Here is a 13082-nt window from a genome sequence, read left to right as displayed (position 1 = left end):
AAGGCCTTAATCCCGCCTCCTGAAGCCGACGTCGCAGCCACGTAGCACGTTTTACGTGTGTCGGGCCTGAAAGCGGAAGTTACGCAGAGACTGGAGAGCGCGGCGGCGGCTCCGCGAGGACATAGGCTGCGGGAGGGAAGGGGGCGGGTCTACGGCATTGGCAGGCGCCGGAAGTGGTCGCTTTGGGGAGGGGTGGGAGCGGGGTAGCCGAGGCTCAGCACTCGGCGTAGTTGGCCGCCTCGGGAAGGCGTGCTCTCACTCCTTCCGAGTGCCTGGCCGGGTCTCTCCGCCTCGGTCAAACATGGACTTCAGAGAAATCCTCTTGATAGCTTCTAAAGGACAAGGTGTCAACAGCGTGCCGGTAAGCAGCAGGTGGGGTGCCGCTGTAGAAGACCCTAGTCTTCAACTTCGGAATGTGTGGCGGGTGGAACTTCAGGCAGCCGCCGGTCGGCTCCGGTAGGGGAAAGACCTGGGTGTCTTGATTCCTTTCTTGGAGTAAAGAAGGGCTTGGGACACGAGGCGGCAGCCTTCCTGTGAGGGGGTTTTGCCAGCTTACTTACCCTTGCAGCATGGACTTTACCGTTTGGGTATTTCAGAGTTGCCAGACTCCGCATAGTGGAGTCTAGCGCTAGTAGTTTCTCGGGGTTCGGCAAAAACTCCAGCCCAGAGGTTGAAGAGGAAGAATGTCTGTAGGGGAGTTCAGGGATTTTAGGGACTTCGCCTGATAGACTTTGGGCTGGCTTCTCCCCGATCGTCGGAGGGTCGAACGTTTGGCGATTTCTTGAACGAGTTGTGACCGTGGCCCCACCCACTGAGCCAAGGAGGTGATTAAATTATTACTTGCTGAGGGAAGAGTATCTTTTTGGTGCTAGGAAGAGAACTTAAGCAGATTCTACGAAATCCTGGCCAACCGAAGAGTCATCTAGTTTCGGCTTCCGTTTACTGTGACCTTTCAGATCTCGCTCTTTGTTTGAAATCTAGATCCTGTTTGCTCAGTAAATGTTTGCCAATTCGCTGATAATCGCAGAGTGGTGTAAGGCTTAAAAGCCAAACGCTAAAGTGGCGGAGAGCGGTTTGTGAGGTTGTAGCTGTTTTGCGTAAACTAATTTCTGGACCCTCAGATGGCACCCACAGCACAGCTGTAAACCGATACATTGCATTGTGATAATTGCGGTTTGAGCACTGAGGTATGGAACTGAAAACACCTTAAAGTCAATTCAGCTGCAATGCATTGAGCTCTCTTCTTGTACGCTACATCTCCTAGATTTTTACATATTGCAGTAAGAACTTTTTTCCTCTCCTGCTACTTTTCTTGTCGAATCTAGCCTATTCTTTCACGTGTTACTTGGGATTGAACTCCGTAGGCATTCTACCTCTGATATACCCTCCTCAGCCCGATTTTAACTTCTTATTTGGAAACAGGGTCTCACTAGGTTGATGAGAGTATCATTACTTGCTGAGGCTGTCCTAAAACCTTAAGTCTTAGCCTCCCAAATACTGGGGTTACAGACATGCAGGAAGCTATGGGCTCAAACCTTTGAAACCCTGAAGGTTAGAATTACTTTAAACACCTCAAAATCTTCTAGTAAATATTGGGCCTAATAACCATTAATCTTTGCATAATTTGGTCCAAATTTCATTCTAGGTCTTCCTGAATTTCAGCGATAGATAATAACTAGCTTCATCTATGCCCAGGGATGTTTTATGGAAGAATCACAGCCAGATTAGTAATTTCTTATTTATTTGTTTGTTTGTTTATTTGTTTATTGCGGGTCTGGGGATAGAACCCAGGGCCATTGGCTCTCCGAGCTACACCCCCTGCCCTATTTTTTATTCTTTTTTTTAAATAGGGTCTCACTAAATTGCAAAGGGCCTCACTAAGTAGCTAAGGCTGTCTGTGAACCATGATCCTCTGGTCTCAGCCTCCCGAATGCTGGGATTACATGGGATTACAAACGTGTACCACCACACCCGGTTTATTTTAAAAGCCAATAGTTGCTGGGAGAAAAGCAGATAGATGATCTTGCGATAACAGGAAGTGAAAAGTAAGCTAAAGTAATTTAAAATTGAATAGGTGAGCCAGGCAATGGTGGTACAAGCCTGTAACCCCTGTACTGAGGAGCTGAGACCAGAGGATATCAATCAGGTTCAAAAGGACGGCTTCAGCCACTTGAGGCCCTCCACAACTTATACCAATTTTCCAAATTAAAAAAAAAGAAAAGGCAGGAAGCCGTGCTTGGTGGCTTACACTTGTAATGCCAGTAATTGGGAGGCTGAAGCAGGAGAATCGCAGGTTCATGGCCAGCCTTAGCTACTTAATGAGGCCCTCGGCAACTTAGTGAGACCTTGTGTTGAAATAAAGAATAAAATAGGGCTAGGGTGTAGCGGGGAGGTAGAAGGCCCCTGGGTTCAATCCCCAGTACTGCAAAAACACAACCAAACAAAAACAAAAAACAGGGCTGAGGGGTATAGCTCAGAGGTAAAATGCCCAGGGTCCAATCCTCAGGACACACATACACACAGAAAAAAAAAGTCTTAGATTTTATGAATTGTGCTTCCCCTCATCCCCCAAAGCTAATGAACCTAGAAGTCTGATTTAATTGGCAGCATTAAAATCCTTTTTCTATGGAATGTAAGTCACAAAAGAAGCTATTCAGAAATACTGTAAGGTTTGTTTTTGTGGTACTAGGGATGGAACACAGGGAAGGTCTCTGAGCTACCTAAGCTCTATTTTACTTCTAGAAACAGCATTTCACTAAGTTACTTAAAGCCTCTCTAAGTTGCTGGCTTCAAATTTGCAACACACACTCTCAGCCTCCCAAGTACTGGAATTACGGGCCTGTACCACCATACCCAGTTTACAAATTAAATAGTTAAATTTAATCTATGATCTTCCCTCAGCACTGGAAGCTAAACTACTAAGCTACATCTCTAGCCCTTTCTATTTTTTTTATTTTGAGACTGGGTATCATCACTAAGTTACTGAGGCTAGCCTCAAACTTAATCTTCCTACCTTAGCCTCCTACGTAGCTGGGATTATAGGCATGTGCCACTGTGCCCAGCTCAACCATGATCTTACATTAACTTGATTCATCTATTTTTATTTTATTAGCTCAGAATAACTTGGACACTCAGTAACATTTAGAGTATTAACGCGTACCTAAGGTGCCCGTAGCTAATATTGAACATATATTAAAAAAAGCTGCATTTATTTTATATATATATTTGGTACTGAGGGTGGAACCCAGGGCCTTTTTTACCTCCAAGCTATACTCCAGGACCTCTTTTATACTTTATTTGGAAACAGGGTCTCAGTTGCTGAGAGCCTCACTAAGTAGCTGAGGCTGGCTTCGAACCTGTGCAATTCTCCTGTCTCAGCCTCTCAAGCACTGGGATTCCAAGCGTGTGCCACCACGCCCGGATTATTTCATATATGTTTTTGTTGTTGAAGTGCTGTGAATTGAACCCAGAACCTCTGTCATGCTAGGTACATAGTTCTATTACTGAGCTTTAACATTAGCCCCTCATATATTTATAAAGAAGCAAAGCATAGTTGATATGATTGAAGTCTCCAAATTCCCTATATCATCTTTCTTTTGTGTGTGTGTGTGTGTGGGTATTCTATCTCCGATCCACACTCCCAGCCCTGATGTGTTTTATGGGGTTTTTTTGTTTGCTTTTTGTGGTAGTGGGGATGGAATCCAGGGGCATTCTACCTCTGACATATACCCCCTAACCCTATTTTTTATTCTTTATTTTGAAACAAGGTCCTACTGAGTTGCAAAGGGCCTTACTAAGTAGCCGAGGCTATCCAGGAACCGAGATCCTCCTGTCTCAGCCTCCCAAATGCTGGTATTACAAGTGTGCGCCACCCTGCCTAGCTCTTATTTTCTGTTTTGAAACAGGATCTTGCTAGGTTTATGAGAGTCTCACTACTTGCTGTTGCTTCCCTCAAACCTGGGATTCTCCTGTCTCAGCCTCTCAAGTACTAGGATTACAAGCATTTGCTACCACACCCGGCTCTGTTAAATTTTTAAAAATATATAGGGCCCAGTATGGTGACACATGCTCAGTTATAATCCCAGTACTTGGGAGGCTGAGACAGGAGGATCGCAGGTTTGTGGCCAACCTCAGCTATTTTGGCCCTGGACAACTTAGTGAGACCCTGTTTCAAAATAAAGAATAAAAAAGAGGGATGGAGGTGTAGTTCAGAGATAGAATGCCCCTGGGTTCAACCCCCAGTACCACTAACTAAATAACAAATATATTGTCCAGTGTAACAAATTATTAGAAAAGTATCTATAAACTGTATCCAAGTCAAGAAGCTTTTATATAGAGATACCTACCCCCGTTGAGAACACCCTCCCCCCCCAAACATACTATATGCTTGAAGTAAATTTATTAATGATCTAGGAACTAAAAAGGCATTGTAGCAACTGATAGTAAGACTACATTCCTTTCTAATGTTTGATTTTTATTATTATTATTATTATTATTATTATTATTATTATTTTGTGGTACTAGGGGTGGAACCTAGGGGCTTTCTACCTCCGGGCTATACTCCCAGACCTATTTTATATTTTATTTGGAAACAGGGTCTCACTAAGTTGCTGAGAGCCTCACTAAGTAGCTGAGGCTGGCTTCAAACCTGTGCCATCCTCCTGTCTCAGCCTCCCAAGCGCAGGGATTACAGGCGTGTGCCACCACGTCCGGCTGTTTGGTTTATTTTTTACTTTTTTTTTTTCTTTCTTTCTTTTTTGCGGTACTGGGGATGGAACCCAGGGGCATTCTACTGCCAAACAACACCCCTAGCCCTCTTTTTTATTTTTTATTTTGAAATGGTCTCACTAAGTTGTCCAGGGCCAAAATAGCTGAAGTTGGCTATGTATGTAGTAGCTAAAGCTGGCCATGGTAATATTCCTGTCTCAGCCTCCCAAATGCTGGGATTAGAAGCGTGCACCACTGTGCCTGGCTGGGTATGCTCAATTTATACCAACATTTCCTTATTCTTTTCATTTATTTTTAATTCTTATTTTTTATGGTGCTGAGAATTTAACCCAGGACCCAGTGCACATTAGGGAAAGGCTCATCACTGAACTTCATCCTCACCCCCCTTTTTATTTATTTATTTATTTATTTATTTATTTATTTATTTATAGTACTGGAGATCTAACCCAGGGGTATTCTACCTCCAAGCTACAGCCCCAGCCCTATCTTTTATTCTTTATTTTGAAACAGGGTCCCACTGAGTTGCTGAGGGCCTCACTTAAGGAGTAGCTGAGGCTGTCTGTGAACCACAATACTCCTGGCTCAGCCTACCAAATGCTGGGATTACAAACATGCACCACCATGCCCAGCTTTTATTTTTTATTTTTTTTATTTTTTAAGAGAAATAGTTATCTTTACAATAAAGGTAAGATTGCATCATCATACCTAGTAAATTAGACACACTATCATTTCCCAGTGGGAACTGAATACAAAATAACAGCTGATCTTGGTGATGTAACTAGTCATTGTCACTGGCTCTGTTACTTAAAGAAGAAAAGGTATTTTGGATACCTTTGTACTTGGTTTCTCTCTCTAGGCTTCAGTAGCAAAAACAAAGTAGTTATCTTGTTTTGCTAGAATATGGATTCTTTTAAGTTTTACATAGTATACTTGACAAGTTACATGATCCTTAGACTATGAAAATCATCCTAGACAAGATACTGAAGTGCTTCCTGACCCCCAAACAAAAGAACAAGCCTTCATGTGGTACCTGATTTATAAAGATTTATAGATTATCTAGCAGAAAAAACACAGGTAATAGCCAGGCGTGGTAGTTAGTGCACACTTGTAATCCCAGCATTCGGAAGGCTGAGACCAGAGGATCGCAGTTCACAGTCTCAGCTATTTAGTGAGGCCCTCCACAATTTAGTGAGACCTTGTTTCAAAATAAAGAATAAGCCGAGTGTGGTGGCGCATACTTGTAATCCCAGCATTCGGGAGGCTGAGAATTGGAGGATTGTTGTTCCCGGACAGCCTCAGCTACTTAGTGAGGCCCTCTGCAACTTAGTGAGATCTTGTTTAAAAAGAAAGAATAAAAAATAAGGAAGGGGGTGTAGCTCGGAGGTCAAATGCCTCTGGGTTCCATCCCCAGGCCCACAAAGAGAAGAAAGAGAGAGAGAGAGAGAGAAAAGAGAAGAGAAGAGAAAAAAATAGGGCAGGGGGTGTAGCTTGGAGGTCATGCCCCTGGGTTCCATCCCCAGACCCACATAACAAAAGAGAAAAACAAACATAGGTAATACAAATGGAACTCAAGGACTTTAACTGGGATAACAGATTAACATGTCTTTAGAGGCCAAGTCGATTCTGTAATGTAACACACACACACACACAGAGTTCTGGGGCTCAAACACATCCTAGGCAAGCACTCTACTGCTGAGCTAAATCCCTAAGTAACAGCCTCAGCAGCTTAATGAAGCTCTCAGCAATTTAGACCCTGTTTCCAAATAAGATATAAAAATAGGTCTTGGGGGTATATCCCAGAGGTAGAAAGCCTCTGAATTCCATCCCTAGTATCCCCCAAAGAAGTAACTTCTTGAAGTAGTGAATATAAAATGATAGGTTCTAAGCTTTGTGTATTCAAAAGAATTTTTCAATTCTATAGTAATCTTTCCCTACAAAGAACAGTATGGCCAGGTGTGGTGGTACACGCTTGTAATCCTAGTACTTTGGAGGCTGAGATAGGAGGATTGCATTTTTTGGCCAGCCTCAGTTACTTAGTGAGGCTCTCTACAACTTAGTGAAACCTTGTTTCAAAACAAAAAATAGGTTTGGGGGTGTAGCTTGGAGGTAAAGTACCTCTGGATTCCATCCCCAGTGCCAGTGGGCGGGGAGTGGGGAGGAGACAACGTGGACTAAGAAAAGTCTCTGCAGGAACTTTTTCCTGTGGTTAACATTTAATAATCAAGTGTTAATGGTGAAAAATTTTGCCCAGGGTCACACAGCTAATAAGTAATAGGGCTCCTTACGGCAGAGCAGAGAATGGGTTATAACTGGATCATTCCCCACTCTGATCTGAAAATGACTTGTCCAATGCTTGGCAGCTTTGGGTCTCTACCCTAGAGCATTATACTACTCTCCACCTTATCCCAGCAGGAACTCTGTTTTCTGTCTTCCCCATCACTACGTAGAGAATCTCTCTCTATGCTGAGTATATTGTCACATACCTGTAATCCTAATACTTGGGAGGCTGAGACAGGAGGATCACAAATTCAAGACCAATCTCTGCAATTTAGTGAGACCCTTTTTCAAAATAATTAAGAGCTGGTGGCTTCACTCCCTAGTACCACAAAAATAATAAACAAGGATATAGGAACCTCTTTCTAAATAACGGTAATAATAGCAATTAACATGGTGCTTACACTGTGCCAAGCATTGTTCTAAATATACATTTTATGTATTAACATAATAGCCATATGTGGGAAGTTATTTTACAGATGAGGAAGCTGAGGCCTAGAGAGGTGGAAAAAATTTGCCCAAGGCCATACAGCTAATAAGTGATAAGGGCAGAGAATCTAATCTAGGCAGTATGGCTGCAGAGTTCTTAATTTCTTAAGTTTAATCATGACTCTGTAAAATGAAGGAAGTGTAATGAAGGTAGAGTATTGAGAAGATTGTCGGCCTTAATTCATCCAAGCTCCACTTTAGGCAATGATAACTTTTTTTTTTTTTTTTTTGTAGTACTAGGGATTGAACCCAGTGGCAATCTGCTTCTGAGCTATACCCCCGCCCTATTTATTTATTGTCTATTTATTTTGTGGTACTGGGGCTTGAACTCAGAGGAATTCTACCTTTGAGCTACACCCCCAACCATATATATATATATATGTGTGTGTGTGTGTGTGTGTGTGTGTGTGTGTGTGTGTGTGTGTGTGTGTATATATATAATTTTTTTTTAAACAGGGTCTCATTAATTTGTTAATGGCCTTGTCTCAGCCTCAAGTACTGGAATCACAGGAGTACACCATCACACCCAGAACTTATCTTTTATTTGGAAACAGGATTTCACTAAGTTGCAGAGGGCCTCACTGGGTTGCTGAGGCTGACTGAAACCTGTGATCCTCCTGTCTCAGTCTCCAAAGTACTAGGATTACAGGCACGCATCACCATGCCTGGCTTGTTTTCAGTTTTTGTTTGTTTGCTTGTTTTTTTTTTGTTTTTTTTTTGTTTTTTTTTTTTTTTTTTTGGTGGTATTTGGGGTGGAACCCAGGGGCTTTCTACCTCCGGGCTATTCTCCCAGACCTATTTTATATTTTATTTGGAAACAGTCTCACCAAGTTGCTGAGAGCCTCACTGTGCAGCTGAGGCTGGCTTCTGGCTTCGAACCTGTGCTATACCCTGTCTCAGCCTCCCAAACGCAGTGATTACAAGCGTGGGCCACCACGCCTGGCTTTTGTTTTCACTTTTTTAATTGACATTCTTAATTGACAGGAATTAAAGGTCAAAACAACAGCATTTAAAAAGTGGTTGAGCTGGGCGCAGTGGCTCACACTTGTAATCCCTGTGCTTGGGAGGTGGAGACAAGAGGATCGCGCAGGTTCAAAGCCAGTCTCACTGTTTCCAAATTTAAAAATATAAAATAGGTCTGGGAGTGTAGTCCAGAGGTAGAAGGGTTTCCAGGAACCCCAGTACCACCAAAAAAAAAAAGAAAGAAAGAAAGAAAAAGTGGTGGATAGGGACCCAGGCATGGCAGTGCACGCTTGTAATCAATCCCAGCATTTGGGAGGCTGAGACATGAGGATTGCAGCTTGCCTCAGCAATTTAATGAGGCTCTTTGCAACTCAGTGAGACTCTGTTTCAAAATAAAGAAAAAAAAAAAAAGCCGGGCGTGGTGACAGGCTCCTATAATCCCCATGCTTAGAAGGCAGAGACAGGAGGATCACCATGGTTCAAAGCCAGCCTTGCTGGCTTAAGAGAGCCTGTTTCCAAATAAAAATATAAAATAGGTCTGGGAGTGTAGCCCGGAGGTAGAAGGGTTTCCAGGAACCCCAGTACCACCAAAAAAAGTAAGTAAGTAAGAAAGAAAGAAAGAAAGAAAGAAAGAAAGAATGAATGAATGAATTAGGGCTGGGGGTGTAGCTCAGAGGTAGAATGCCCCTGGGTTCTATCCCCAGTACTGTAAAAAAAGAAACTGGTGGATGGGGGATATTTATAGCCTGTCTGGAAGAATGCCCATATTGTTAACAGAAAGGATAAGATAGGAAGTTCAGTTGTAGGTCTGTTTTGAGGTAATGACTTTCAAGAGGCAGGTGGAAATTAAGGAATGTCATTTAAGATTGAAGTTAGAGCTAGAGATGAAAGTGTTAAGAGTTCAGTTAGAAGCAAAGCATGTTGAAATGAGAATACTTTTGGACCTGGTTCAGGAGACCTGGATTCTAATGTGGGTCCTGCTACAAACTAAGTGATTGCCTGTAAATACACAGTTGTCTTTCCTGGGCCATTTCCAAAATAGAGGTTAGGCTAGAAATTCTCAGAGGCACCTCTTTGATATTACCACATTTTATATGTTGTTGTGTTATGGTTCATTAGGCTTTTTTTTTTTTTTTTTTTTTTTTTTTTTTGGTGGTTCTGGGGGTGGAACCCAGAGGCTTTCTACCTCCGGGCTATACTACCAGACCTATTTTATACTTTATTTGGAAATAGGGTCTCACTAAGTTGCTGAGAGCCTCACTAAGTAGCTGAGGCTGGCTTCGAACCCGTGTGATCCTCCTGTCTCAGCCTCCCAAGCGCGGGGGATTACAAGTGTGCACCACCACGCCCGGCTCATTAGGCTTTTTACTTGTTCGTCTTCAGAAATTCACACATAGGTGAGGAGGGGGCTGTTTACTACTCTCACTTTTTAAAGAATATCTCCACCTAATATAGACAGAGGTTCTACTGTGTTATTACAAAAAGAAATTTTTATGTGTAAATAAAAGTAACTTCATGGGGAAAAACTTTGGGGTGAGGGGTACTGGATAAGTTTCACATGGTAATCTGCAAGGACACCTGCAGTATTTCTGCCAGGCAGAGTCACTGAGCATGGCTCCAAGATTTATTGAGAATGGTCTTTGGGTTTTCCCCAGCTATACTCAAAGCCTTGCTTCTCAGAGTTTAGCAATTTGCCTGTCAGAAAATGCAGTATGGGCCCAGGTCCCTTCATTTTTGTAAACCCACTATTGTAAGTTTTACATTTAACCCTATAGCAATTGTAAATAGAGTGTGTGCCGGTATTGGGAAATGGCTTCAAAATGTATTTGAAAATAACTTTGGTATTAGAAAGCCAGAGCTTGGGTGCTGGCAGGCACTGACAGGGAAGGGACCCTGCCGAGTTCTAGGCACCAAAGGTGATTAGCAAGAAAATGGAGCCCAGAGGCTTTTACATTTTAAAGACAAGCAAAATTCCCCAAGGATGTGGGGAGATGCCATAATCCTTCAAGAGATCCTAGACTCATCGATTAACACATTTTGGGGTGTAATAAAAGGCTTGGAGTCTGTACAGGAGACTGTACAACAGATCAAGTCACTCCACTGTATCACTCTCTGTGATGGAGTGCTTTAATCTAAGTCCTGGCCTATCTTTTTCTGTCTTTGTAATAATAAAATTGCTTAAGCTTACAGCCAAAAAGAGGAGTTCTGGCTATTTTCTACACATAGCTAAGAACAAGAACCCACGGCTACATCTCTCTGTTAGAGTTTTGGCACCTTTGTAATGTTTTACCACAGTAACAGTTTTTGGCGCTATAACAGTCCCACCATAACAAGAGTGCTTTTTGGGTATTTTATTAATTTTTACTACCCAGATAAGCTGGCCTAATGCAAACAGTTGTATTCCTACATAGATTCCCTGACTGATGTTTTCAGGTGTTTAAAATCATATGGTGTTTGTTTATTAGATACATCCTTAACGTTAAGGGTATATTCTTTGAATATCCTTAACTCCTAATTCTAACCAATAAAAAAATCGAATTTAAGCCAGGCGTGGTGACATACGCTTGTCATCCCTGTGCTTGGGAGGCTGAGATAGGATCGCGCAGGTTTGAAGCCAGCCTCAGCTGACTTAAGAGACCCTGTTTCCAAATTAAAAAAAAAAAAAAAAATAGGTCTGGGAGTGTAGCCCAGGTCCTACCCCCAGTACCACCAAAAAAAAAAAAAAAAAAAATATGTAAAATTATTGGGAAATTCATATATTTACAGTAGGGACAGTATGTTATCTCCTGAGTGAAAAACAGCTTTCAAGGAGGGATTAGCTATTGACTTTAATGTAACACATTTGGTGAATATATATTTCCAGACTGAGAGCTCCTTATTTTCATAATCTGGCCTTGACAACATAGTTTCAACGCAACACATGTTGTAAAGTGGTTTAATATTTCCTAGGTCTCTTGGCTTCAGAATTACAAATCTTGGCAAAATCTCTGCCAGTATATTTAAATGGCATAAGCACCACCATTGTGGATCATTCATTGGGATCTAGCAGAATGACTGAGTTGGCTTGTAGTGTAAAAGAATGGATATGTTTCGGATAAAAGAAACTCTTGTCCAGCTGCTTTCCCCAAAGCTCAGACAATGAAGCAGCCTGGTGCCTTGAATCAGACTCAGAATTGATGGGTACATCCTGATGTACTATTGCCAGAGCTATATGTGGCCCTCTGATGCAGGAGAAAGTGCCAAGTAGTTCTTCTGCCTTATTAAATATGTACTTCCCACCTGAAGGGTTTTTGTTTTCTTTTTTGGGGGGTGGGAGGTTGTACTGAAATTAAACTCAGGGACAGTCTACCTGCAGCTACACCCCAGCCTTATTTTTTAATTTGGAAATAAAGTTTTGATAAATTGCTGAGGCTAGCTTTGAACCTGTGATCCTCCTGTCTCGGCCTCCCAAGTACTGGGATAACAGACTTATGCCACAATGCCCTGTTTAAAACGAATCTTTTTATTTCAGCCCTTCTTGGAAAGTTCTAACCTTTAAATAGATATCCACATAAAACTTATGCACAAATGTTAATAGCACAGACAATTCAAATGTCCTGCTGGTGAATAGTTAAAAATATGTTAAATATAATATGTTAAATATAATAGCTAAATATCTATACAATGGAATGAATATATATTCAGCCATTAAAGGAATGAAATACAGATATATGCAGCAACTTGAACCTTGAAAATATGTCAAATTAAAAAAAAAAGCCAGAAACAAACAGTTACTGTATCAGAGAAACAGAACCAGTAGGATTTATTTTAGGGAATTGGTAATAGGGGCTGGGAAGTCCAAAATTTGTAGAGCAAACCAGCAGGCTGAAAATGAGGCAAGTGTTATTATTGTATACAATCTTGAAATTAAACACCTTCCGAAAAGCCTTTGGAGACCTGCTTTGATGCCGGGCATGGTGGCGCACGCTTGTAATCCCCGCTCTTGGGAGGCTGAGACAGGAGGATCAAAGCCAGCCTCAGCTACTGAGTGAGGCTCTCAGCAATTTAGTGAGACCCTGTTTCCAAATAAAAGTATAAAATAGGTCTGGGAGTATAGCCCGGAGGTAGAAAGCCTCTGGGTTCCACCCCCAGTACCACCAAAAAGAGAGAGAGACAGACAGACAGACAGACAGACCGACCGACCGACCGACCGACCGACCGACCTGCTTTGCTCGTAAGGCCTTCAACTAACTGAATGAGACCCACTGACGTTATGGAAGGGCATCTGCTTTACCTAAAGTTAGTTGATTGTGGATATTAGTCACATCTACAAAATACCTTCATAGCAACATCTAAATTAGTGTCTGATTAAGTAATGGTTGCTCTATTATGGTTCAGGTGATGTTGCCCACCAAGCGGTTATAGGAATTAATCACCGGGAGACTCAGTTGGAATTTAACGCAAGGCAGGATTTATTGCAAAAGCGAAAGTAACAGAAAAAGAGAGACAGAAAGACACATGTTGAAGAGCTAGGAACTAAGATTACCCCTTGAAATATGCAGAGCTTATATGGGTTACTCCTCCTTCCCAGCCTAGTTGTTTGCTTATACTCACATAACATATAGATGCCTGTTTTAGCCCCCTTTTGT

At 42.0% G+C, this 13082-nt stretch overlaps 1 protein-coding gene across 2 annotated transcripts in view; it reads left to right on the top strand.

Moving 5' to 3' along the window:
- Positions 1-301: 301 nt before the first annotated feature.
- The window catches only part of SPTY2D1 (SPT2 chromatin protein domain containing 1), a gene marked incomplete at both ends in the record, with an annotated part of 32300 nt that continues 19519 nt past the window's right edge, over positions 302-13082 (top strand). For both annotated transcript variants that reach the window (XM_080692703.1, XM_080692702.1), the window contains one exon: positions 302-361. In XM_080692703.1, the coding sequence (XP_080548829.1) occupies positions 302-361 (60 nt within the window). The remainder of the gene's footprint in view (positions 362-13082) is intronic.

The sequence above is a fragment of the Muscardinus avellanarius genome (genome assembly GCF_963383645.1).
Source record: "Muscardinus avellanarius genome assembly, chromosome: 1".
NCBI classification, from domain to species: Eukaryota; Metazoa; Chordata; class Mammalia; order Rodentia; family Gliridae; genus Muscardinus; species Muscardinus avellanarius.
This window is presented reverse-complemented; position numbering and strand designations above follow the sequence as displayed.